Genomic DNA, 24,637 nt, shown 5'->3' on the forward strand with positions numbered 1-24,637 from the left:
CCCACCCAGTGCCACCAGCTACACGGGCACTACAAAACGCACCTCTAATCCCACAAGCTCGAAAAATTCGTCTAATCAATCTCTTATTGACCCGAAAAAGTTGCGCTTGCGGAGGATGGAAACGGACTGCCATCCTATCAATGGACTAAACGATGAGAGCAAGAATGGAAACACCCACGCCGACGCATGAGGAGTAAGTGGTGGTCGACCGTATCGTGGAGGCCGTCGTCTAGAGGATTCACTTAATTGCGTATGAGCGAGTCATCGATCACGGTCGCGTTGCCTTGCAGGGGGCAGACACTGCGAAATCCAATGACGGCCTGCGACTGGGCTAGCCTGTTGGTGTCTTGCTGGCGACGATAAGCCCAAAGGGCACGGTCCGCACCAACAATGAAACACTAGAGAATTGAAGTAGAGTGTTGGTATATAGCGTATCATACAGGTGAGATGTCGTCCAGGGAGAGATCACGATCAACTCACGCGACTCATATAGGCCCAACGTTCGCCAACGGAACGGCATCGATGGAACTTCTGACAACCCTACAGTTGACTTCAATATCCTGAGACGTATCGAAATTCTGTACCACAACAGTGGATAGCAAGTGCGTACAACCGGGTAAACATATCCACGCGACCGTCCGACTCATGGGGGTACCTGTGCAGGATGGTATCGACTAAGTCAATGATTGTTCCTCTTGCCCCTCCATCGATAATTTCTTTGGAAAGGCCAGCGCGTTTGCCAGGAGTGCATGAGGTTCGCTGGCACCCATTGACACGACGAGACGAGCCGGCGCTTGGCATTGTCTATCAGTCGTGATGCAGAGGGAGGACGGGGGAGTAGGTACGTAGTACTGCTGATGATGGTTGAGGATGGTTAGCGGGCAGAGTGAACGACTGGCATGCCGATTTTAAAAGGGCAGTGGGGATCCTGACATCTGATTTTGGGGGCACTTTCCGGGTCAGCCACCTTTTGGCTGCCAGCTGCCAAAGGGACGAAGCTTGGTGAGTGATCATTCGAGTTTCAATACATATTCGGACTGCTGGTTATAATGTATGCAGAGTCTATACAACGTTGATAGCTTTCTCCCTCTAAGACGACCGGCGTGTTGTATTCATAAGCACTACTGGGAGGCCGAGATCCGATTCCTAAGGTTCTTCTGGACGACCAACATTGACAGGGCTGTCCGTTGTCACTCTTGCCCTTGAAGGCTAGTCGTAAGCTGCTCCCGAGTCAGACAAGGTAGGATAGAATTCAAAATCGAAATAAAACCAAACAGCGATGTAGGCTCATCAACTCCATCGAGTCCAACCACCGCCCCCTCCACCGATAAGTTCTGGCCTCAGCTTTCATGTTCTCCATACCCCAAAGCTTTACACGCAAACATTCACCTTCACCGGGTCCCTCGGGTTACGGAGGTGTTATCAACCTTAACTCATGTAACGTTCGGAATTTGCGAACGTGCCATGCAACAGCCGACTCCCCATTTCCCCCACGTTCGGTGGCGCCTGACAGTCATAAAAGAACACGAATATGACCGGTTAAGTAGCAGAACAAACCACATATTCCAAAGAGTTCTGGACAACGAATTGTCGGGATTGTTGTGGAATACGTATCAGATGAATATATCGTGTCAGTACATTGGCTGATCATGCGTATCTACATATAAATAACAGATATGAGGACATGGGGAGGGGTATGATGAGGACGACGAGAAAACACCACGAAAACAGCACGAAGATACGAATACAAAAATGACCGCTAAAGGAAGAAAGACAGACCAACTTTAACGACCAGCAATTCCCCATATACACGTCAAAGGATTTCTAACACCCCCACCCGAATGTTCGTGGGTGTGATGTTGGTTCCAAGTCCTGAAATGACAATCTCTTCCTCTGTGGCAACCCTCCTGTACTCTCCCTTTGGCTGCTGTAGGAGCAGCAACGCGCTGAACGGCTGTCCGAGGCGAGCAATCACTTGCAGTGCTCGGGTATAGCCGTGAACTTCAGGGGGGATAGCGTGTAACGGCGAAGACGGCCCATCTCCATCCGACTCAATGTCGTGATCCGAATCGCAGTTGGTGTCAGCATCAGACTCCGCGTCATCTCCCCAGGCAATCACACTGTCGGGACCTCGGATATGATCAATCCACGGATGTACGAGGATAAATGTTTGTGCCTCATGCAGCGGGAGATCGTCGGCAGTCGAGAACTCCACTTTTCCAAGCCCTGATACCCTGGCACGATGCAGCTTCTCACTGCCACTGCGTAGCTCCAGTTTTCTGACAGGGAAGATGACGCATGGAGGATGTAGACGTCGGGTACCAAAACGCGCAGGCGGAAGAAAGTTGATTTGATTGTAAATACTTAGGACAACTTCCTGGGGTAACTTCCCACGTAATTTTGTGATGCGTGTTTCCTTTTCTTCTCCTTCGAGTGACGGAGGGGTGTAAGGAATTTGGCTGTAGACGGAAACGGAAGCCGGGAGACAGCTGTTGTACGACGATGACGACCCTGACCAAGCAAGTACGGTGCCTTCGCCGGTGCGAGCCACGATCTCCTCCAGGAGGTGTCCAAGAGCGTCGGATTGTTCGCCATAATGGGGCCTGATATCAGACTTGAATATCCCGATCAGAGAGTATGCGATGTCTTCCTCCTTTAGTCGCATTGCGTGTAGAAGCGAGACGAAGTTTTTCGCGAACCCCAAGATCGTCTGGAGAGAAGAAGAAGAATGGTTCCGGGCAGAATCTTGATAGCATTTGCTAGTTCTTGCATGATCACCGGGGATTGCTTGTGGTTCATGCCAATATCACCGAGGTATGGTTTCCACTCGGAGTCATAGAAACAGATGACGTTTGGTGAGAGAAGCTCTTGCAATGTCCAAGCTCGGGTCATCCATTTACTACATGTAAGGTTCCCAGGTTTGGACGGATGCGCTATGCCAGCAAGGAACACAAGTGTGGCTGCCGAATTCGCATACCATCTGTACATTGAAGTAAGGGATTCGTTGAGGATAGAACTGTTAAGCTTGTCGATACAACACGTATCGGACCACGCCCAACGGTAACCAAGCCTGCGCGTTTCCTGGCAGAAATTACGCAACTTGTTATTCAGGGGTGTGTCCGGGAGGTTCCACACGGATTTGACTAGCTTGACATCCTGGAACGACGGCTCCGTCCCCTGCCATGCGTGCGAGAACATGACGTATCCGAAAAACCTTTCGACCACAGGTCGGATCAGCGTCTTATCCACATTTTTCGTCATGGATGAAACAAGTTCTTTGAAGCTCGGATCAGCCTTGAAAATACTCATCCGCTCAGTCTCGCCGCAAAGGTAACCAGTAGTGACATCAATGACGACAAGAGGACGACAGATCTCGCTGACGACAGAACCGATTGCCACAATCGTGTCGGATGGTGAAATGTAGGTCTTACGGAGTTCTGTGAAATGGTTATCTGTGGGTGTCACCTCCTATAGGAGGTACATACGGATGATTGCGGGGTCATGGGACTGTCCCATTCCTGTGTAGCATGGACTTGAAAGCTTCAATCGCCCCGTCATACTGCTTCGTGCCATGAAGCGCCACGTGCTTGGCCTCGTAGCCCCAAGGGCCGGAGGGATCCGCATTCACCGCCTATGCGGCAATTGTAGGAGAACCCACTCATACAAGGAAGATACCATGCATACCTCATTCGCGTCCTGCAGTGCATCCTCCCACAACTCTTTCGCAGCTTGAGCTCTGCTCCGTTTGATGAGCAGACTTGTGGGACTTTGAGGACTGAGGGACAACGCAGCAGAGTACTGTGCTATTGCTTCGTCGTGTTTTGAAGATCCGAAAGCACTGTCGCCAGCATGCTCAAGCGTGGCAGCACATTTTCGGGTGAAGTCTGGTGACAGATATGAATGTGCACGTCAACTAGAAGTTACAAGACACACCTGAGATCCAACCCGGAATTACGTCTCTCTCCTTGTCTGCTGTCCGGATGATATTGAGGAGGATCTCCGTAGCTTCGGCTGCACGTTCTTCAGCATAAAGGGTTTCACATAGATGTTGCTGAGCAGCGATATCCAATCCGTTAAAACTCCACCCGGATATCTTCATGGAGGGTTGAATTAATAGGTGGTGCTAGTAACAGCAGAAGACCTACGAGCAAGATCGTCACTAGCGAAGGCCACCATTCGACCTTGGGGGGCAGGCGCTTCGCGTGCTCAATCAGTGATATCGCACGTCTATAAACCCCTTTCTTTATGTACATAACGGCAATGACCTGCGAAATGTATCAGCAGTGATGCATATACGTCTGCATCACACGAGGCACACACCTGAGTATAAAGGTAGGTGCCATTGTCATCGTTGTCCTCGCCCGCTATGGTAGCAAGATGCTCCGCACGCATTATCCCTTCATCTTGATATCCACATTCAAACACAAGGATCGCCTGAGCGGAACGTAGATTAATGGTGAAAATGACACAGATCACCCCGCGCACCTTCAATAGTAAGAGAATTCTGTGGTCATGCAGCTCACAATCATGAAATGCAAGGTCGAACGTACATCGCGCACCCTCCCAATCGCCCTGCCCAAGGAGGGCAAGGGCCATCACGATATGGCCTACAGGTGATCGCTGAACCCGGAGGGACTTGAGGTACGTGTGAGCAACCATACACATGCAGTGGTGAGGAAGCGGGCTCACCTCTTTGGCGTCCTCTATCGCAGGTGCCAAATGTTTCAATCGTGTTTGTATAAGTGCGCGGTTCGCCAGAATGTAGTGGCTAGGGCTTGAAGCAGTCACAATCTCCCCTGAGAGTAGCTTCTCGGTTTGCGTCGGGTCATCCCGCATCCATGACTGGAAGGCCGTGGGGTCCATTTCTACGAGCGGAAGCTGAGAAGCGCAGTTGATGACAGGTTAACGCAGGCACAAGAATAATATGAAGATTGTTAGCGAAGCATGCTTCATGAGTGGATGTATACTTACGCCATGGTTGAAATAGTCGAGTGAAAGGACATCTCTGAGATCATGAAATGTAATATTCTTGCCATTTCCACATGCGAGATACCGCCCGCTTGGTGAGAGAGCGACGCATTCGACCTTCGCGATGCGTGAGATAATGCCACCAATCTGCTTGTGGGACACACGATGCCATAGCGAAACCAATGAACCTGCAGCACATGCAATGAATCTGCCATTACATGCTATAGATGGTTGGGTTTGGTTTTCATGGATCGACCATTCCAAAGATAAGGACTTGGAAAGGTTGTAACAGATGATTTTGCCTTTGTTCGCGACGAACAGTTGCTGTCCATTGGGGGACCAGGCCAACGGAGTGACGAAATCATCGCCGACGCAACCGCTTGCACCTGAATTGAACAAAACGTTGCCATTGTCGGTGCTGTAGACACGGAAACCTTGTGTCTTCGAGACGGTAGCAAATCGAGTGGCGGCCGTCCGGGGAGAACTTGACACCAGAAACGGAAAAGTGTTCGAGGCGATGGATTCGGTCACCGGAAGGGATGCTGAATATCTGGACATTGCTCTTGTCCGCAGTGGCAAGTTTAGTACCGTCGCTCGAGACATCGACCCCAAATACACTGTCACTGTGTTCTGTGAACTCGCGCACTTTTTCATGAGTAGCTGCATTCCAGAGAGTCGCCTTCTTTCCGCCGTCTCCGGACACGATCCACCGGCCATCCTGGGATACGGCAACAGAATAGACATGGCCACCCGCTTCCATGGTTGGATCCTGTTGCTGTCCGTCTTTATTCTTCCATCGACGAATTTCGCCGTTCGTATATCCTCCTACTACCCGACTTTCGCCCGCAAAGACGACTCCCCATACTTCGCTCTCTGTAACGACCCGCGCTCCCGCGGATACGACAACGGAACCAAGTACAATATGTCAGCCTTGATACTTCCTCTTTAGTACAGTCCTTTATGTACGTAGGTATATAAAGACTCATGTAGTAGGTAGGAGGGAGCAGTTTTTTATCGAGAGACCCTTGGCCAGTTCTGACGAACGACGCTTGAGACCTTTCGACGGAAACACTCTTACTAGTGTGACCAAGTCCTGCGACCGTCACACTCTCAGATCCGATTTCGATCCGTTTCACATCTTAACCGCAACAGCGAACTGTTAGTGGGCCCGCCTCAGTCTGTCCGACTGCTGGTACGCACCCATCGTCATCGCTAACAAGCTCGCTAACACAGTCTGTCTTGTAGTTTAGAGGGGAGAGGAACGATGCATCGTAGACTTGCTCACGACGCCCAATATATGGCCTACACGTCCCTCAAGCTATATCGATATCGATCAGTTCACGCGGCCACAGCATCCTGTTCTTCAAGGTCAGGATGTCGATCAAGGTTTGGCAATGCAGGTCTCAGTAATGATCCCTGAGCCCCACAAGATCTGGTTTTCGTCTGCACGAGATCACGCATAGGACAAGGGTTGGCGGAAACGTGTCGCAGGCAGACGTGGCAATATCGCCAACCATCCAAATGCCCTCTGCGTCACCCTCGGTCCCGCCAAATCTTCGGGCCCCACCCTATCCTCACACTCGCCGATACCCTCAGCGCTTCTCTTCCTCTCACCGGGATCTGAATCTGCCCACAAAACCAAAGCCTCACACGATGATAACACACGCCCGGGCCTCACTTCTGCCTCATGTCCATCAATAGCCTCGTCAACGTGTGCGCCACTCCAGCGAGATAGGAGAGGTAAGATGTATTACAACAGCAATATCGTCACCGGAAAACATCTCATTCATCGCAACGTGGGGCGCCTGACTTGTCGATACGTAGCCTCGTAGGAGTGCATAGTAATGAATTACCAGCTCTCGGAGCCGGAGCACTGAAAAAATCTTTACCTTGACTCAATGCTGCACTGAAGGCTGCTCTTTGCGTCGCTCTTATTGGCGGCGGTGAGGTGGGCACTGCGATAACCGATGTCAACGTGGTTGACTGGCATTTCACACTCGTCGGCGTTCCCTCAAAGCCAACTTTCATTACGGTCTCATCTTCACAGCAAGGTCTTCGCTGCACTTAGTGTTACGGACGGGACATTAGGTGGGCACTAGGCGATCTAATATTCAGTGGAAGTGCTAACTCGTCGCAAGCATGGAGGAGCATCCACCACGATGACGACCCCACCATGACATTCGACGTGTACTACCACTCAAGTGCGTGTCTTGGTCTGGCGTTTTGTAGTCTAATAAACATCCTTTGCAGATGTCGCGCTGCTCTCTGGACTTGGTGGGTCCGCCCTGCGCACGTGCGGCACCTCCACAGTCCACCTTCTCCTCTAACGTCGCCTCCACAACCCCGTTGGCGCTCAAACGCGCAGTGATCACAACGGGGCGGATTTTGGTCGAGGGGGGTTCGGGGCTCTTTGCGCTCACAAATGACGACACGGTCAGTTGTATAGACCGCCCGTCTAACGACGCCGCGTGTGCACGGGACTCTCTAGACAATGGGTTTGCCCAGTATCCTTTACAACGATACGTTGACACCATGATCGGTCTCACCAAGTCCAACGCAGCATACACTCTCCATGTCACCAGTGTGTCCATAGACAACGGTTCCACCATTGCATCTGTCAACATCCCTGTAAACCTCGCAAAGGACCTGCCCCGTTTTATTCTCCTTATGCCAGATATCGGACTCGCAGACGAGACAGTTTATCGCGTCACACAGGACGAGTCTGCCCGTGTGATGAGGTACAATGGTGTCCTTACGATCGATATGGGAATTTACCGACGTGTGTGCGTATACAGCTGGTGTATTCTACATCGCGGAGATGGTATTCGGGGTAGGATAGGGTGTAGGCATTTGTTCGTAGAGACGCTCCTAATTTATGTACCGGCACAAGTGACTTGGGGCCGTCACGATGCTAGTGGCTGTCGGTATCAAATTGCATTGCTCGGAAGCCCTCGCAGTGTAAAATGTATAGGTTTTCGTGCACGAACTTATATTCGAGGACCGAGTGTTATGTCATGTTATGAATATACGCCATTCACAACAGAAGGATGGATTCTGCCTCGGTATAAGAGCGGACATAGGTATGCATGTTTTACATAAGTAAGCTAGCTTTGACGTCGTTACGGTCAACGTCTCTACGATAAATATGATGGAAAGGATTGCTACCGACACACTGGCCATATCGACCAGTCAGACACACTCCTTGGATCTCATTTCAAGGATGATGGTGGGTACATTATCATTTGGAGACCCATAGAGTACGCTGTACGGAAAGGGACAATGCCGTCGATATGAGGGTGCTCGAGTTGGAAAGAGTACGCAGCACGATACCACCTCATGTGATAGATCATTTATTGGTGGGGGACAGGACGACCACGGATGGCTGGAGTGGTGATTTCCGATTAGTAGACAGGTGCAACTTGATGGCACAGGAGATACCGGCAAAGATTCGAGTGATAATACGACCAACCACGAGTATGCGGCGATTGCGACCAAGTTAAATCATAGATACTAAAAAGACGATTGAGCTCGTGAGGAACAAGCCACCTACCACAGAAGCACGTTGGGATGTACCACAGATGATCCAGAAGATACTAGTGGCGATGATGGTCATTTTACGGCCAAAGATATCGGCTTGACGGATATTCTAGCGATGATTCGGACAACGAGCATGCCACAGTTCTCGTTGAGCAGAGACCTGAGAGTTGCACGGATAACCTTGGTTGGCCCGACTCCAAGTGTTGGTTGAGCCACCACACAAGAAGATTGGAATCTCTAGTGTGACGAGAGTAAAAACCACATGCAGTTCCACCCTTAAGGCTTGTCCAATGGTCTGCTGGGACAGATTCAGAGTCGCCGAACTGAACCTCGGACGTGAAAAGTGTGTGCGATACTCGCACCCAGGGTGACATGCCGCACCCCGAAAAATTTCTGGTCGAGTGCACGCCCACTTTCCACGTCAGACCCGAGATTGAGAGTATATCTTTGAACATGGCTGAACTTCGACTGAACGCCCGATAGGTACTAAGAAGACAATCAACCGCGTGGCGAATCAACAACCCATTACAGAAGCGCCTTGCGGTGTGGCACCAACGATCCAGATAGGACTGACTTGTAGCGATAATGGTCTTCCTGCAGCCGAGTGTGTCAGCGAACCTGGTGAAGAAAAGTACACCAACGAGAAAGCAAGCACTAGGCATCGATGCTCCGATAGTACTTTACACGTATTATTCAAGCTATTGGTGATGCGAGGGGGTTAAGTTAAACACGAACGAAGCATGAGTAGAGGCTTACATGGTGGAAGGTTTTGAGGTATGTAGGATTCAGGATGGTGTTTTCAGATTCGAGAGAGTGCTTACACTCAGCATGCCGGACACTCTGAACGATGATATCCAGCCAGAATAAACCACCCCCGATCCATACGAAAGTTCCTGCAATGTAATTCGGCAGGGAAAACGATAGAAAATTGTCTAACACAGGATTCGCAGCGAGTACCGTGTGCGAGTGAATGAGAGGGAGTGAGTCAACATGGGAGACACTTATGCCCATGGTAGAGGAATGGCGAGTGAGTAGCTAGACAGTCCCGAGGATGGCGCTCAATGGAAGAAGATCCAAACTCGTGGATGACTGCACGAACTGGATCGGTGTCAAGAAGAATCTTCGAAGAGTGGAAACTTGATCCGGTGAAGTTGTACCAGTCGTATTCAACCAACTCCTCTTTCTTCCAGCTCGTCGCGAAAATCTACGAACCCAGATCAGTCAAATGTGTGTCGTACAGAACAACGGTCATGCATACCTTGGAGGAAGGAGTGGCAGTGGCAGACGGACACATTCGTACCAGTTATTTACCGAGATGTGCACGAAGGTGTCGCATCACGAAAGGATACCCCAGTCGCTGACATCCATCGTCAGGCAGGTGAGCAGAATGGTAAAAGACAAGGAACGGTAGGCGATTTAGGTCAGTTTACCGCGTGGGGTGATGTATTTGGAGGAACCTGGCTGGCATTGTTTAATTAGCTGGTCAACAAACCGCCAGCTATGCGGACCGCAACGTCGGGCGTGCCTAGGACTAACTTCCAGATACTCAGAAGATTTCCGGACGCCCAGCCAGTCACGGAAGCCGTTGTTGCACCCAAACTTACGTGCTTTGACTATTCTGATGGCTAAGATTTGAAGCATGTTAGCTTCGGCACTGGGTCGAAGTTCAGTCATGTCTCTCACGCTAGCGGGGACACCACGGATCGACAAAGTGTCAGATGAGTTTCTCATGGTTACCCTCGGACCAAGATTGCAAATGCAGAACGCGGACTCCCTGAACAGTATCGCGTCTAATCGACGTCGATCACACCATGGGATATCCTAGAGCGACATCGGGATCGGGCCTATTGATTAGACATTGGTTCTGGACGGCAAGACACATTAGCTCTAGTTATCCCTCGACTGTCAGCAGGCCGAATTGCAACTTACATCCATTATAGCTGTTTGTACGTCAAAAGAAACGTGTCCTTCGCCCTATTTTATCCTCACATCGGACTCGCAGAGGCGGGACACATAACCTGCGGGAAAACTGAATAGACACGCTCACCGAGTGTTGTGAACACAATGACTGAGGGTCAACAAAGACAAACACCTCTACAAGTACAAGCGCATAGACCAACCACGTGACCGTCCATTCCAGACCATGCAAGTTCCGTGTGCAGAGAAAGAAAGAGAAAAACTGAAACTGAAGTGGAGGGAAGGGCGACCGTTGAAATGTTCTCAGATATCCTGACAAGGCGAGGCAATCAGGAAAGTCGACAGATCACACGAGTCTACGGGTGCTATGGTTTTTCCCTGCATTCACTCTTCACCCTGATGCTAAATTCTCTCCCCAGACGAATGCCAACAAAAATATGGAAAGTGCCGGAGTGTGGAAAGCCCGCTGTAATGTGTTCGACTATCTGAACCTCGCTGCAGTACGTCACCACACATCCCTGACGAACATCACTTGTGACCCATCTTAGATCATCGATGGAGAAACGTTATGCATACACCTCATGTGAAGAGATCCTGAAAATATCGATAATGATAATTGGGCTGTAATTCCTCGCGGTGCAGGCTGGCTATTCGGGGAATATGTAACTCGAGAAGTGCGTCGTTCCTGCCGTTCAGGTACATCGCATATGCTCAGCCTACCATCTTCACAGTTCAGCCACGTCAACTCACTCAGTCTTTATCGCCCGCACCCACCAACTCGTTCAAGAAGGCTACACCAACGCCCTAGTCACCATATGGTCCACACCTAATTATTGCTATCGATGTGGGAACATGACATCGGTGTTAACACTGAGAGAAGGTGAGGCGCATGAATTCAAGGTATTCGGTCCAGCACCCGAGAATACATAAGAGGGCCAAGGGGATGGGGAGACGGAATGTGAGTGTTTTCTGTTGCACTTCCGCTAGGGCACCGAAATGCTAACGCTCTGCTACGACAGCCCGGAATGTAATATTGTGTACAGTTATGGTGTATCCTGTTCATTGCTATCAGATTTACCAGTCTCCTTGCTCTCGACAAGACTGAAGAGTTGTGAGCGTAAGACGCGGAACGTGTGACGTTCTCCCTGCTCGGTCTACTGTAACATACGCCCGCAGTAGGTATGTAGAATCCGATTCTAACAAATCAACAAGATTCACGTCATATCTCACGGGCTTACATTCGTTTCTCTTCCTCTTCCATCCTTATCTCTTCGCTGGCAGACTCAACGTGCCATCTGTCGTACCCACAAATATGAATATGATTGGGTAACGACGGGCGCACGAAGAACAATGAAACCGCAGATGGTGGACCTTGTGCTACCACCATATCCTTTAACTCCACTGTCTTCGCATTCGAATGAAATGCTCTCTCGACGGCCACTTCCGGGCCAATGCTTGTGAGTAATGACCTGTGCCGTAGTCGTAGATATTAACTCCCTCCATAGTGTCACCAGCTACGCAGGGTCCACAAAACGCACCTCTGGGACCCCACAAGCGCGACAGGTTCGTCTCATCTATCTCAGTGACCTAGAAAAGTTGCGTCCGCACAGGAAGGTAACGAACTGGCGTCCTATCAGTGGACTAAATGACGAGAGCAGGAATGGAAAAAGCCATGACGACGTACGAAAGCAAGCCGTTGATGATCGCAAATGGTCATCCGAGAAGCCACTTAATTGCGTATCGGGCGTGTCATCGGATCACGCTCACTTCGTCATCTTGCCGGGGGTGAATGCAGTGCGAAGCTGCTGCATGTTGACCAAGCGGGCTAATAGTCCGGTGGTGTGCCTGAAGCCAGGTGTTATGTGGTGTATCACCGAGGTGAGATGTCGTCTAGGGAGAGATATGTAACGATAAACTCATGCGATTTAGGACCAACGCATGTACTCCTTTTCGACCGTGGAACAGCATCGATCAAACTGCTGATACCCCTGCAGTCACGTCTTCGGTATCCTGAGACGCATTGAAATTCCGTACTGCGACAGTAGACTGCAGAGAAGAACGACAGGGCGAGCCAATCCATGCAGAGTATTCGACCGCCGGGGATTCCTGTGCAGGATGGTATCAGCTAGGCCAAGGGTTGCTCCACTAATCTCTCCGTCTGTAGGCCTTCTCTTGCCCGGAAGGTCCAGCGCGTTTGCCAGGAGTACATGAAGTTCGTTGGTGTCCGTTGACACGATGGGAAGAATCGGAGCTCGGCGTCATCCATCAATCGCGACGTACGAGGAAGGGTACATACGAAGTACGTTGATAATGATGGTTGAAGAAGAAGGGTGAGCAGAGTAGATGACTGGTGTGCTGAAGTTATATGGACAGTCGGGAGCCTGACATCTGATTTCTGGGGGGAACTTTCCGGGTCAGCCACCTTTTGGCTGCCGGCTCGCTGAAAGGATGGAACTCGGTACGTGATCATCCGGGTTTCAATACATATTCGGACTGCTGATTATAATATGTGTAGAGTCTACACAACGTTGGTAGGGTTCTCTCTCAGAGACGACTGAGGTGCTGCATTTACAAGGACCACTGGGAGGCTAACATCCGATTCTGAAGGTTCTTCCGGACGACTAATATTGGCAGGGCTCTCCGTTGTCACCCTTACCCTCGAAAGCTATAGCCGTAAGCTACTCCCGGCTCGGACAAGGTAGGGTAGGATTCAAAACGTATAAAACGAAAGAGCGGTGTCGATACATGGTCGGTTCATCAACTCCATGAGCCCAGTCACCCTCCCCTCCACCGATTCTGGCCTCAACTTTCACGTGCTCCGTATCCCAAAACTTTATACGCGGACACCCACTTTCGGTCGGGTCCCTCGGGTTACGGGGGTATTATCAAGTTCAATTCATGTATCGTTCAGAATTTTCGAACAGGTACAAATATGACAATGCGAGCAGGGGTATGATAAGGACAATGAACAGAGGCTACGAAAACAGCACAAACAATACGAACGCAAAAATGGCCAGAAAAGAAAGCAAGATAGACCAGACGTAACAACTAGCACATAGACGTCAAAGGATTTCTAGCACTTTCACTCGGATGTTCTTGGAGGTAATGTTGGTTCCGGGTCCCGAGACGACAATCTCCCTCTCGGCAGCGACCCTCTTGTACGTTCCATTCAACTGTTGCACAAAAAGAAACGCGTTGAACGGCTGTCCGAGGCGAGCAACCATCTCCAGTGCCCGCGTATAGTTGTCAACCTGTCGTGCGGGGACAGTGGGTGATGGTGCAACTTCATCCGAGTCAGAATCAGGATCAGACTCCGAGTCATCTCCCCAGGTAATCCCACTGTTCAGACCTCGGATATAATCGATCCACGGATGCGCGAAGACGAACTTCTGTGTCCCGTTCAGCGAGAGCTGGTCTGCGGTCGTGAATTCCACCTCGCCAAGCCCCGATACCTGCGCACGATATAACTTGTCATTGCTTCCGCACGGCTTGTCGAGACTTCTCACAGGGAAGATGATGCACGGAAGGTGCAGACGTCGGGTTGCAAAACGGGCGGGGGAGAGACCGTGGATTTTATTATATATAATCCGCGCTTCTTTCCTGGGCAACTTGTTACGTAGCTTCATGATGCAACTTTCCATTTCTTCCCCTTCGAGTAACGGAGGGTTGTAAGGAGTTTCGTTGTAAACAGAAAGGGAGGCCGGGAGACAACTATTGTATGACGATGGCTTTCCTGACCACGCAAGCACGGTGACCTCGCCGGTGCGAGCCACGATCTCCTCCAAGAGATGCCCGAGAGCGTCGGATCGTTCGCCATAGTGGGGTCTGATATCGGACTTGAATATGCCGATGAGGGAGTATGCGACGTCTTCCTCCCTCGTCGCATTGCGTGTAGAAGCGAGACGAAGCTTTTCGCGAACCCCAAGATCATCTGGAGAGAACGTGACGATGGTTCCGGAAGGAATCTTGATAGCCTCTGCTAGTTCTTGCATGATTACCGGAGATTGCTTGTGGTTCATACCAATATCGCCGAGGTATGGTTTCCACTCGGAGTCATAGAACAGGATAACTTCTGGTGAGAGAAGCTCTTGTAAAGTCCAAGCTCGCGTCATCCAAAAGCTACGTGCAAGGTCCCCAGGTTTGGACGGATGGGCTACACCGGCAAGGTATACAAGCGTGGCCGCCGAATTCGCATACCATTTGTACATCAAAGTAAGGGATTCGGATAGGGTAACAGTGGCGCTCTGGGACTTGTCGATACAACACGTATCCGACCAGGCCCAATTGTAACCGAGCCTGCTCGATTCCTGACAGAAATCGCGCAACTTCTTGTTCAAGCGCGTTTTGGGAAGGCCCCACACGGGTTTGACTTCATTGACATCCTGGAACGGAAGGTCCCACACGGATTTGACTAGCTTGACGTCCTGGAACGACGGCTCCTTCCCCTCCCACGCATGCGAGAACATGACGTATCCGAAAAAGCTTTTAACCACAGGTCGGATCCGCGTCTCGTCCACTTTTTTCGTCATGGATGACACAAGTGCCTTGAAGCTCTGATCAGCCTTGAATATACCCATCCGCTCGGTCTCGTCACAAAGGCGACCAGTAGTGACATCAATGACGACGAAGGGACAACAGATCTCGCGGACGATGGAATCGGTAGCCGCAATCGCGTCGGATGGTGAAATGTAGTTCTTACGCAGTTCTGTGAAACTGTTATATGTGGATGTTGGCATCATACAGGAGATACCTACGGATGATTTCAGGGTCATGCGACTGTTCGATGTTGTGTAGCATAGACTCGAAAGCCTCAATTGCCTCGTCATATTGCTTTGCACCATGAAGCGCCAGGTGCTTGGCCTCATAGCCCCAAGGGCTAGAGGGATCCACTTTCACCGCCTATACAGCAATTGTAGGAGAACCCACTCACACAAGAAAGATACTGCACATACCTCGTTCGCATCCTGTAGTGCATCCTCCCACAACTCTTTCGCAGCTCGAGCTCTGCTTCGTTTGATAAGCAGACACGCAGGACTTTGAGGGCGGAGGGACAACGCAGCAGAGTACTGCGCTATTGCTTCATCATATTTTGAAGATCCGAACACATCGTCGCCAGCATGCTCAAGCATCACAGCACATTTTTTGGTGAAGTCTGACGACAGACATGAACGTGCACATCAATTAGCATTTATAAGACATACCTGCAATCCAACCTGCAATTGCATTTCCCTCCTTGTCTGATGTCTGAATGATATTGAGGAGGATCTCCGTGGCTTCGGCTGCACGTCCTTCAGCATAGAGGGCCTCACATAGACGTTGCTGAGCAACTCCATCCAGTCCATTGAAACTCCAACCAAATACCTTCATGAAAGGGTGCATTAATAGGCAGTGCTAGTAGCAGCAGAAGACCTACGAGCGAAATCGTCACTAAAGGAGGACAGTGTCTGCCCTTGGGGGCTAGACTTTTCGCACGCTCGATTAATGGTATCGCATGTCCATAACTTCCCTTCTTTAGGTACATGACTCCAAGCACCTGTACGGTGAATAAGCAGCGATACTTATATGCCTGCGTCACGCAACGCACGTACCCAAGTGTAGAGGTATGTGGCGTCGTCGTCGTCATCATTGTCCGCTGCTGTAACAAGGTCCTCTGCGCGCGTGATCCCGTCTTCTTGATTTCCGGATTCGAACACAAGGATCGACTGAACGGAACGTAGATTAATTGTGAAAGCGATCTAGATCACTTGGCGCACCTTCAACAGTGAAAGAAATCTGATGTCGTGCAGCTCACAATTATGAAATGCAAAGTCGAATGTGCGTAGTGCACCCTCTCGATCGCCCTGGCCAAGTAGAGCAATCGCCATCACGATATGGCCTATAGGTGATCGCTGAACCCGGAGGGACTTGATGTGCACGTGAGCAATCATACAGATGGAGCAGTGAGGAAGCGGACTCACCTCTTCGGCATCCTCTATCGCAGCTGCCAGATTTTTCAGTCGTGTTCGTACAAGTGCGCGGTTTGCTAGCCTGTAGTGGCTAGGGCTTGGATCGCTCGCAATTTCTGCTGACAGCAGCACTTCAGTTTTTGTTGGGTCATCTTGCATCCACAGCCCGAAGGCCTCGTCACTCACTACTATGAGTGGAAGCTGAAAAGCGCAGAGCTGGCGACGAATTAAAGTGTTATGCTGGGCAGGAGAATAGCATGATAATTGTTAGCGAAGCAAGCTTTATGAGTGGATGTAAACTTACACCATGGCCGAGACGCCTAAGTGAAAGGACATCTCTGAGATCGTGCATTGTGATATTGTTGCCATTTGCACATGCGAGATACCGCCCACTTGGTGAGAGAGCAACGCACTGGACCGGTATGGTATGTGTGATAACACTACCGATCTGCGTGTGGGACAAACAATCCCATAGCGAAACCGATGAACCTGCGGCACATGCAAAAAATCTGCCATTGGATGCCAATGATGGCTGGGATTGGTCTTCATGGATTGACCATTCTGAAGATTGAGAGCTAGAAAGGTCGAAACAGATAATCTTGCCTATGTTCGCGACGAACAGTTGTTGGCCGTCAAACGACCAAGCCAACGAAGAGCGCGGATAACCGCTGGCGCAACCGTATTGTCCTGAATCGAAGATGATATTGCCATCGTCGGTGCTGTAGATACGGAAACCATATGTCGTCGAGATGGTCGCAAATCGAGTGCCGTCCGGAGAGAACTTGACATTAAGAATGTTAGAATGTGAGAGGTAAGGGAGGAGTCGGTCGCCGGAAGGGATGCTGAGTATCTCGACTTGGTTGTAGTCCGCAGTGGCAAGTTTAGTACCATCGCTCGAGATATCGACGTCATATACAGGGTAGCGGTGTTCTGTGAACTGGCGCACTTTTTCATGAGTGGCCGCATTCCAAAGGATCGCCCTCGCCCTGCTGTTTCCAGTCGCGATCCACCGGCCATCCGGGGAAACGGCAACAGACCAGACAGTGCCACTCGCTTTCATGATGGTTTGCCCTTGTTGCCGTCCGTCTTCGATCTTCCATCGACAAACTGCGCCATATCCATATCCTGCTATGATTTGACCTTCACCCGCAAAGGCAACTGCAAATACTCGATCGTGAGTAGTTATTTCGATCCGTTCCGCATCTTGACCGCCACAGAGAACTGTCAGTAGCACCGCCTCACCCCTCTGATTGCTGGTACGCACCCATCGTCATCGCTAACAAGCTCGCTAACACAGTTTGTCCTGTGGTTTAGAGGGGAGAAGAACAATGCACCATAGACTTGCTCGCGGCGCCAAATATATGGCCTACACGTTCCTCAAGCTATATCGATATCGATCAGCTCACACGACCTCAGCATCGTGTTCTTCAAGATCAGGACATCGATCAAGGTTTGACAGTGCAGGTCTCAGTAATGATCCCTGAGCTCCAAGATCCGGTTTTCGTCTGCACGAGGTCACGCATAGGGTAAGGGTTGGCGGCAACGTGTCGCAGGAAGACGTGGCAATGTCGCCAACCATCCAATCCCAGAAAATTGTCCATCGCATCCACCGAATGCCGTCTGCCCCACTCTCGGACCCGCCAAATCTTTGGGCTCCACGGTATCCTCACACTCGCCGATGCCCTCAGCGCTTCTCTTCCTGTTATCGGGATCTGAATCTGCCCACAAAACCAAGGCCTCATGCGATGATAACACACATTTGGGCCTCACCTCTGCCTCACGTCCATCAGTAGCCTTGTCAACGTGTCCGCCACTCTAGTGATATAGGAGAGGTAAGATGTAATTCAACAGCAGTATCATCACTGGAAACACCTCATCCACCGCAACGTGCGGCCCCTGACTTGTCGATACGTAGCCTCGTAGGAGTGCATAGGAATGAATTACCAGCTCTCGGAGCCGGAGCACTGAAAAAATCCTCACTTTGACTCAATGCTGCGCTGAAGGCTGCTCTTTGCGTTGCTCTCATTGGCGGCGGTGAGGTGGGCACTGCACGAACCAATGTCGACAGGGTTGACTGGCATTTCAGACCCGTCGGCGTTCCCTCAAAACCAACTTTCATGATGGTCTCATCTTCACAGCGATTCCTCGCTGCACTTAATGTTACAGACGGATCATTAGGTGGGCACTGGGCAATCTAATATTCAGTGGAAGTGCTAACTTGTCACAAGCGTGGAGAAGCAACTAAGCACCCATGACGATGACCACCCTATCATGACATTCGACGTGTACGACGTCTCAAGTAGATATCTTGGTTTGGCCTCTCATAGTCCAATAAACATCCTTTGCAGATATCGCACTGCTCTCTGGACCTGGTGGGCCCACTTGCGCACGTAGGACAGATCTGCAGGCCACCTTCTCCGCTACCGTCGCCTCCACAACCCTGCTGATGGTCAGACACGCGAAGTACAATACAGCGACTACATCAGGGCGTGTTTCGGTCGCGGGCCACGGGACTTTTTGTGCTCACCAACGTCGACCCGGTCAGTCGCATAGAGCGCCCGTGTAACAACGTCGCGCGTACGTGGAGCTCTCTAGACAAACGTTGACACCGTGACAGGTCTCTTGTGATGTACTCTTGGATTCGTACGACACCAGACGCCATCTACGCGATCGGTCTCGCCAAGTCCAAGGCAACGTACACTCTCCACCAGCCTATTCATAGACAGCGAGTTCACCATTGCACCTGTCAACATCACACAGGACGGATTTGTCCGTGTCGTGAGGTACAGTGGTGAGCCCTGACGACCGATATCGGAATTTACCGACGTGGTGTGTATGCAGCTGGTATATTCTACATCGCAGCCTGACAGGGGTGAGCAGCACCGTCACAATCATACATGCTAAATCGCATTTCGTAGGGCGCTTTGGTAAGGGCGGCGAACGTCGCGTTGCGCGGGTGTATTGATCAACGCAAACCGTCTATGGATCCTTGTTTGTCTTCGTGCTTGTGCCAGTGTTGAAAGCTACGACGATATGGTCAGCAACCCAGCAAACGTTCATCCCGCGTCTTTCTGAGGACACAAGACAAGTAACGTGATATCCATTTCCATTTCCAACACGGACACGGTGTAGTTCGACACGTAACTTAAGCAATCATCTCTCTTTATCCTTTGCCGCTTGCTTCTCACCCCAGTTAAAGGTCACCTTCACCGCACGATCTAGTAGCTCTCACGAAAGGTATTGAAATGCCACACCGTGATAATAACTCAAGTTGGGGATGGGGATGATCAACAGAGTACGTTTGTGTGACTTTGCGACGAGGTCTCGACTAGGCCAAGCATTGTTCCACTCATCGCTCCGTCTGCGGAGCTTATCCAGCCCGGGAGGGCTAGTGCGTTTGCCAGGAGTGCATTAAATTCGTTGATACTCGACGTCGTCCATCAATCGTGGCGTAGGGGGACGGGAAGGTAACGTGGGTAGTACGTGGATGATGATGGTTGAAGCGGCAGTTTGACGGGCAAAGTGGACGACTGGCGCGCTGACTTTATATGCACAGTTGCGAGCCTGACATTTGATTTCAGGGGTATCTTCCGGGCCAGCCGGCGCTGGCTCCGCTGGCCGAAGGGAGGACGTTTGGTACGTGATTATCCAAGTTTCAATGCATGTCCGAACTGCCCACCATTATATGGGTAAATCCTATGAACGTTGGCACGGTTCTCCCTGCGAGACGACTGGCGTGCTACATCTATAAAGACAACTTACGAGATCTATGCAACAAGCAACCACTGGTAGGGCTATCCGTCGTCACTCTTACCCCCGAAGGCCAGTCGTAAGCTGCCCCCGAGTCGGACAAGGTAGGATAGGATTCAAAACGAAGTATCCACGTCTGTGCCGCGTTGGTTCGTCAACTCCACAAATTGTAACCCCCCATCCTCTCCGCCGATTCTAGCCTCGACCCTATATGCTCCCTCCTTCAACGTCCAAAGGCTTTTTACGCGGATGTTCACCTTGACCGGGGCCCTCTATGCAGGTATCATCAATCTTGATTCGCGTATCGTTCAGCATCCTTGCAACCACCAAATCCACATCTCTCCCACAATCGGTGCGCCCGGCGCCCATAAAGAAACACGATTATGATTGGGTAAGTGATAAAACAAAACGCATCCCCCAAAGGAGGCGCGATAGTCGCAACTCCTGATCAACGATGTCAGCTTCCTGCACTCCGTGAGTCACATATATGCAGACGCTAACCGTACTTCTTGCACAGTCAGTTGCGACCCCAGTGACCCATACTCGCCGCATTCACCCGTTGCCGAAGGGACCATCTCCACACGAACCAAGAAGAGAGACCGGGGCGTCTAATCGGCATCGCTCACCCATGGGATATCCTACAGCGATGTAGAGATCGGGCCTGTTAATTAGAAACTGTGGTTGTGGACAGCAAGACACATTAGCCCCAGTTATTCCTCGACTGTTAGCTGACCGAATTACAACTTGCTTCTCTTGTGGCTGTTTCCGCGTTCAAGGTAATGTATCCCAGTTAAATATGATCGTCTTCCCGGAGGACCCTGTGCAAGCGAGGAACGTAGGCGAATCCAAATCTTCCGAATATAACGTCGTGGCAAGAAAAAGGAACTTGAGAGCATGCTAGGTATGCAGGGTGGTATTCAAATCGCGCGCGTGGTACACAACCTGAGCAACAGAATTAATGTGATCAGCATGTCATCAGAATCGTATATATACGTGGTGTATGTGTAGAACTGTGGGGAAGCCGTACCTATTGCAGATGCGGGGAATGCCCCAACACAACACTAGTACTGGGCTAGGATGACGACGCTAGTCCAAATGCTAGAGTGTCAGGAAATGCATCTACTCCCCTGCGAAAGACAGTAGCTCATTCCCTTTTCCTCGTATGACCAGCTATGCCCGAGTCATGTAAGGTAAAGCATACGATCATGGCATCGCGTCCGGTGTATCTTAACTCGCGTCGCTTCAACCGTCCGGCGAACTATCAAGTTTGGGTATCTGGATGTGACAGGTTAGTATGAGACAAGGAACCTGGAATCACGAGAAATGGATCACTCACCACTCGGTCTCCTAGGGGACGATCGTCCACAGGTGGAATGACTGGCCTCTCCAGCGGTGTGGGCAACACGCAGAGTGGGAAACAACAACTAAACAGGCACAGCCACCCGCTTGTTCGAGCTGCCTTTCGTCCGCAGAGGTGTGCGCCAATACCCTACTCTGCCCCAGCCTCTTTGACTGCTGGTTGGCAAGCCCGCTAATTCAAGGTATTTGGTCCAGCTCCAAAGAATAAATGTGACAAGGGGATGGGCAGGCGGAATGTGAGTGTTTTCTGTTGCACTTCGGGTGGGGCACTGAAGCTGACACTCTTCTACGACAGTCCGGAATGTAATATTTTGTACAGTTATGCTGTATCCTGTTTATTGCCATCAGATATACCAGTCTCTTTGCTCTCGACAGGACTGAAGAGTTGTGAATGGAAGAGGCAGAACGTGTGGCATTCTCCCTGCTCGGTCGGGCTTCGGCGGATATCTCTATGACTGCAACGTACGCTCAGACTAATTCGATTCCACCGAATCAAAAGATTAAGGCTTACGTTCGTTCCTTATCCCTTCGCTGACCGACTCAGACATGCTATCTCCATAACCCCATCATCGTATCCTCGAATATGAATATGATCGAGTAAGTAACTACAGGTGCACGAAGAACAATGAGACAGCAGGATGGTCGGCCCTGTTCCACTGTCATATCCTTCATCTACATTGTCTTCTCGTTCGAATGAGGCGCCGTCACGACGACGGCCTCCAGGGCAATGTTTGCGAGTTCGCCTAATCAATCTCTTATTGACTCGAAATAGTTGCGTCTGCGGAGGATGGGAACGAACTGCCACCCTATCAATGGACTAAGCGATGAGAGCAAGAACGGAAACAGTCGCGACGACGCACGAGGAGTAGTCGTTGGTGATTACAGGTGGTCGACCGTATCGTGGAGGCTGTCGTCACAGAGAATCCACTTAATTGCATATGGGGCGAGTCATCGATCACGCTCGCGTTGCCTTGTAGGGGGCAAATACCGCGAAATCCAATAATGGCCAGCGAGTAGGCTAGCCTGCTGGTGTCTCGCTGGTGACAATAAGCCCGAAAGGCACAGTTTGTATCAACTGAGAAACGCTAGAGAATCGAATCAGGATGCTGGTGTATGGCATATCATACAGGTGAGATGTTGTCCAGGGAGAGATTGTGATCAACTCACGCGACTCATATAGGCCCAACGTTCGGCAACGGAACGGCATCGACGGAACTGCTGACAACCCTGCAGTCGACTTCAATATCCCGAGATGCATCGAAATTCTGTACCGAAACAGCGGATTGCAAATGCGTACGACCGGGTAAACCCATTCATGTGACTGTCTGACTCACGGGGGTACCTGTGCAGGATGGTATCGACTAAGTCAATGATTGTTCCTCTTGCCCCTCCATTGATAATTTCTTCAGAAGGCCAGCGCGTTCGCCAGGAGTACATGAGGTTCGCTAGTGCCCGTTGACACGACGAGAAGAGTCGGTGCTTGGCGTCATCTATCAATCGTGACGCAGAGGGGGGCTGGGGAGCAGGTGCGTAGTACGGCTGATGATAGTTGAAGAGGAAGATGGGCGGGCAGAGTAGACCACTGGCGTGCTGAATTTACAGCGGTTTGCGAAAATAATGTCAATCACAAAATATTTGTGAGCGCGTCGTGAGCTTTGCCCGATATGGAAATGTAGGAATGTGCACTTTCGTCGCCTTCATTTTGTCTACGTACTACTAGCGATGGCCAAACAGCAGCGAGAGAAACTCACAATCAAAATAAACCGACGTCGAGACCTTCCCCCAGCAGATGATGACAAGGTCGACAAGCTTCGGGCTCTTCCGCTTTCCGCAACACCCGTGGCTTCAGAGCCAGTGCCGACAGCACAGGTCGAGATTCTGGATGGAACTTTGCAACACGCTGAGTCCCTTCAAGCACAAGAATTCCACTGTAACATGATTGGCCACACTGACAGTGCCGAGAGCAGCTGTGAGGAGCAAGACTTCACAGCCATGAGTGACGCTGGAGCTGCAGATGAGCCTGATGGAACTCACCACTGTGGGGTGAGTACATTCAGAACGGCTCACAACGACGACAGAACGTGGACAGGCGTGTGGGATTAGACAATCAAGCGTATACGCTGATACAAGATGCTCAACAGAGCAAGTGAGAGGAAAGAGAGAAAAAGAAGAGACGACCTGCGCATACATGCAGCACTAGTATATATACTCCTAGGGTCTAAACAGTACAACACAGCAGGAGGGATCCGCATGCCTAGACGAGGGCACGATCGAGGGAATAGGAGATGTGACGACGTGAAGCGATAGCGTGAACGGTGCTTACGGTGCGTGAGTGGCAAGCGGTAAGTGGTAAGGTAAGCGAACGCTTACACCTGACGGTGTTGAGGTAGAGGATCAGTGGCAATCAGATAGCAAAGAGTCAAATGGTAACTGATAACTTTCATCTATGCATTATTACTGACCGCTTTCCATCAAGGAAAAGGTTCTGGGACTGCATTCATCAACCTCAACCCGATGTCATTTAGAACTTTGTGCGGGCGAAAGCAGCCTGAATGCGGCTCAATTTCACGCTCAGAGGATGAATCATTACTGCAGAAATCATCGAAAAAGGTGTGCACTACTGAAATCCACCATAGTTTACTGCTACTCATGCGGTTAACCAGAGAACTAAAGCTGCACAACGCGAACCCAAGCAACGAAAGAAAACGAAAGTTCAAGCAGATCTGAGTGCAGAGGAAGACTGTTCAACAATAGATGCACCTGTAGACGAACCACGACTGTTCACAGTCTATGTTCAAGTGTGGGCTACCTCTCCGGACTCTCGAAAACCAGGTGGGAAATCTACAAAGGTCTCGGTGACCAAAATCACCTCCAAGGGACCCTTCAAGTGTGATACCACTTCTGCTTTTTTCTCCTTTAAGTCTCGTGTCGCAAAAGCCTTGTCTTGTCGAGTGTCAGCGCTTCCAGTCTCGAAGTTCGAATGGAAGTTTGAGAATCAAGCACAAGGCGCCCCACGAAAGAAAGTTGCCGATGAAGCTGGTTATGAGGCGCTCATTGATGCTGTGAAGGCGAAGCGCCGGCACGAGAATGTGGTTGTTTGGCTTTATACCCCAGTGCCGAAAAAAGATGAAGAGGTATGGCCCCCCTGGATGAACCATTAG

At 50.6% G+C, this 24,637-nt stretch overlaps 5 protein-coding genes across 5 annotated transcripts; 2 read left to right on the plus strand and 3 right to left on the minus strand.

The window, feature by feature from the left end:
- Positions 1 to 1,395: 1,395 nt before the first annotated feature.
- Positions 1,396 to 5,728, minus strand: F5J12DRAFT_913668 (uncharacterized protein; the record flags this gene model as incomplete). The annotated part of the gene is made up of 12 exons (XM_051749096.1): positions 1,396 to 2,710; positions 2,779 to 3,437; positions 3,486 to 3,532; positions 3,561 to 3,631; positions 3,685 to 3,884; positions 3,934 to 4,093; positions 4,146 to 4,265; positions 4,321 to 4,434; positions 4,486 to 4,635; positions 4,690 to 4,878; positions 4,972 to 5,409; positions 5,468 to 5,728. 12 exons carry the CDS (start codon positions 5,726 to 5,728, stop codon positions 1,814 to 1,816), a joined length of 3,306 nt encoding a protein of 1,101 aa, XP_051599287.1. The 3' UTR covers positions 1,396 to 1,813.
- Positions 5,729 to 7,218: 1,490 nt separating this feature from the next.
- F5J12DRAFT_913669 (uncharacterized protein) lies at positions 7,219 to 7,751 on the plus strand (the record flags this gene model as incomplete). Its single annotated transcript, XM_051749097.1, has 1 exon — positions 7,219 to 7,751. A coding segment is annotated over one exon (531 nt), but the record flags the coding sequence as incomplete, so codon positions are not given.
- A 774-nt stretch (positions 7,752 to 8,525) lies between these two features.
- F5J12DRAFT_149317 (uncharacterized protein) lies at positions 8,526 to 9,395 on the minus strand. The gene is made up of 2 exons (XM_051738159.1): positions 9,262 to 9,395; positions 8,526 to 9,203 (listed from the first exon to the last, which is right to left on the minus strand). The coding sequence occupies exon 2, from the start codon at positions 9,165 to 9,167 to the stop codon at positions 8,583 to 8,585; it is 585 nt and encodes a 194-aa protein (XP_051599289.1). The 5' UTR covers positions 9,168 to 9,203; positions 9,262 to 9,395; the 3' UTR covers positions 8,526 to 8,582.
- A 3,852-nt stretch (positions 9,396 to 13,247) lies between these two features.
- Positions 13,248 to 17,427, minus strand: F5J12DRAFT_913670 (uncharacterized protein; the record flags this gene model as incomplete). The annotated part of the gene is made up of 9 exons (XM_051749098.1): positions 13,248 to 15,127; positions 15,177 to 15,321; positions 15,375 to 15,574; positions 15,624 to 15,783; positions 15,836 to 15,955; positions 16,011 to 16,124; positions 16,176 to 16,325; positions 16,380 to 16,607; positions 16,672 to 17,427. The coding sequence occupies 9 exons, from the start codon at positions 17,425 to 17,427 to the stop codon at positions 13,485 to 13,487; spliced, it is 3,516 nt and encodes a 1,171-aa protein (XP_051599290.1). The 3' UTR covers positions 13,248 to 13,484.
- A 5,771-nt stretch (positions 17,428 to 23,198) lies between these two features.
- On the plus strand, positions 23,199 to 24,637 carry F5J12DRAFT_942885 (uncharacterized protein; the record flags this gene model as incomplete). Its single annotated transcript, XM_051749707.1, has 3 exons — positions 23,199 to 23,445; positions 23,959 to 24,086; positions 24,113 to 24,637. 3 exons carry the CDS (start codon positions 23,199 to 23,201, stop codon positions 24,635 to 24,637), a joined length of 900 nt encoding a protein of 299 aa, XP_051599291.1.

Source organism: Pisolithus orientalis, assembly GCF_024613125.1.
Source record: "Pisolithus orientalis strain OTSU chromosome Unknown F5J12scaffold_17, whole genome shotgun sequence".
Classification (NCBI taxonomy): Eukaryota; Fungi; Basidiomycota; class Agaricomycetes; order Boletales; family Pisolithaceae; genus Pisolithus; species Pisolithus orientalis.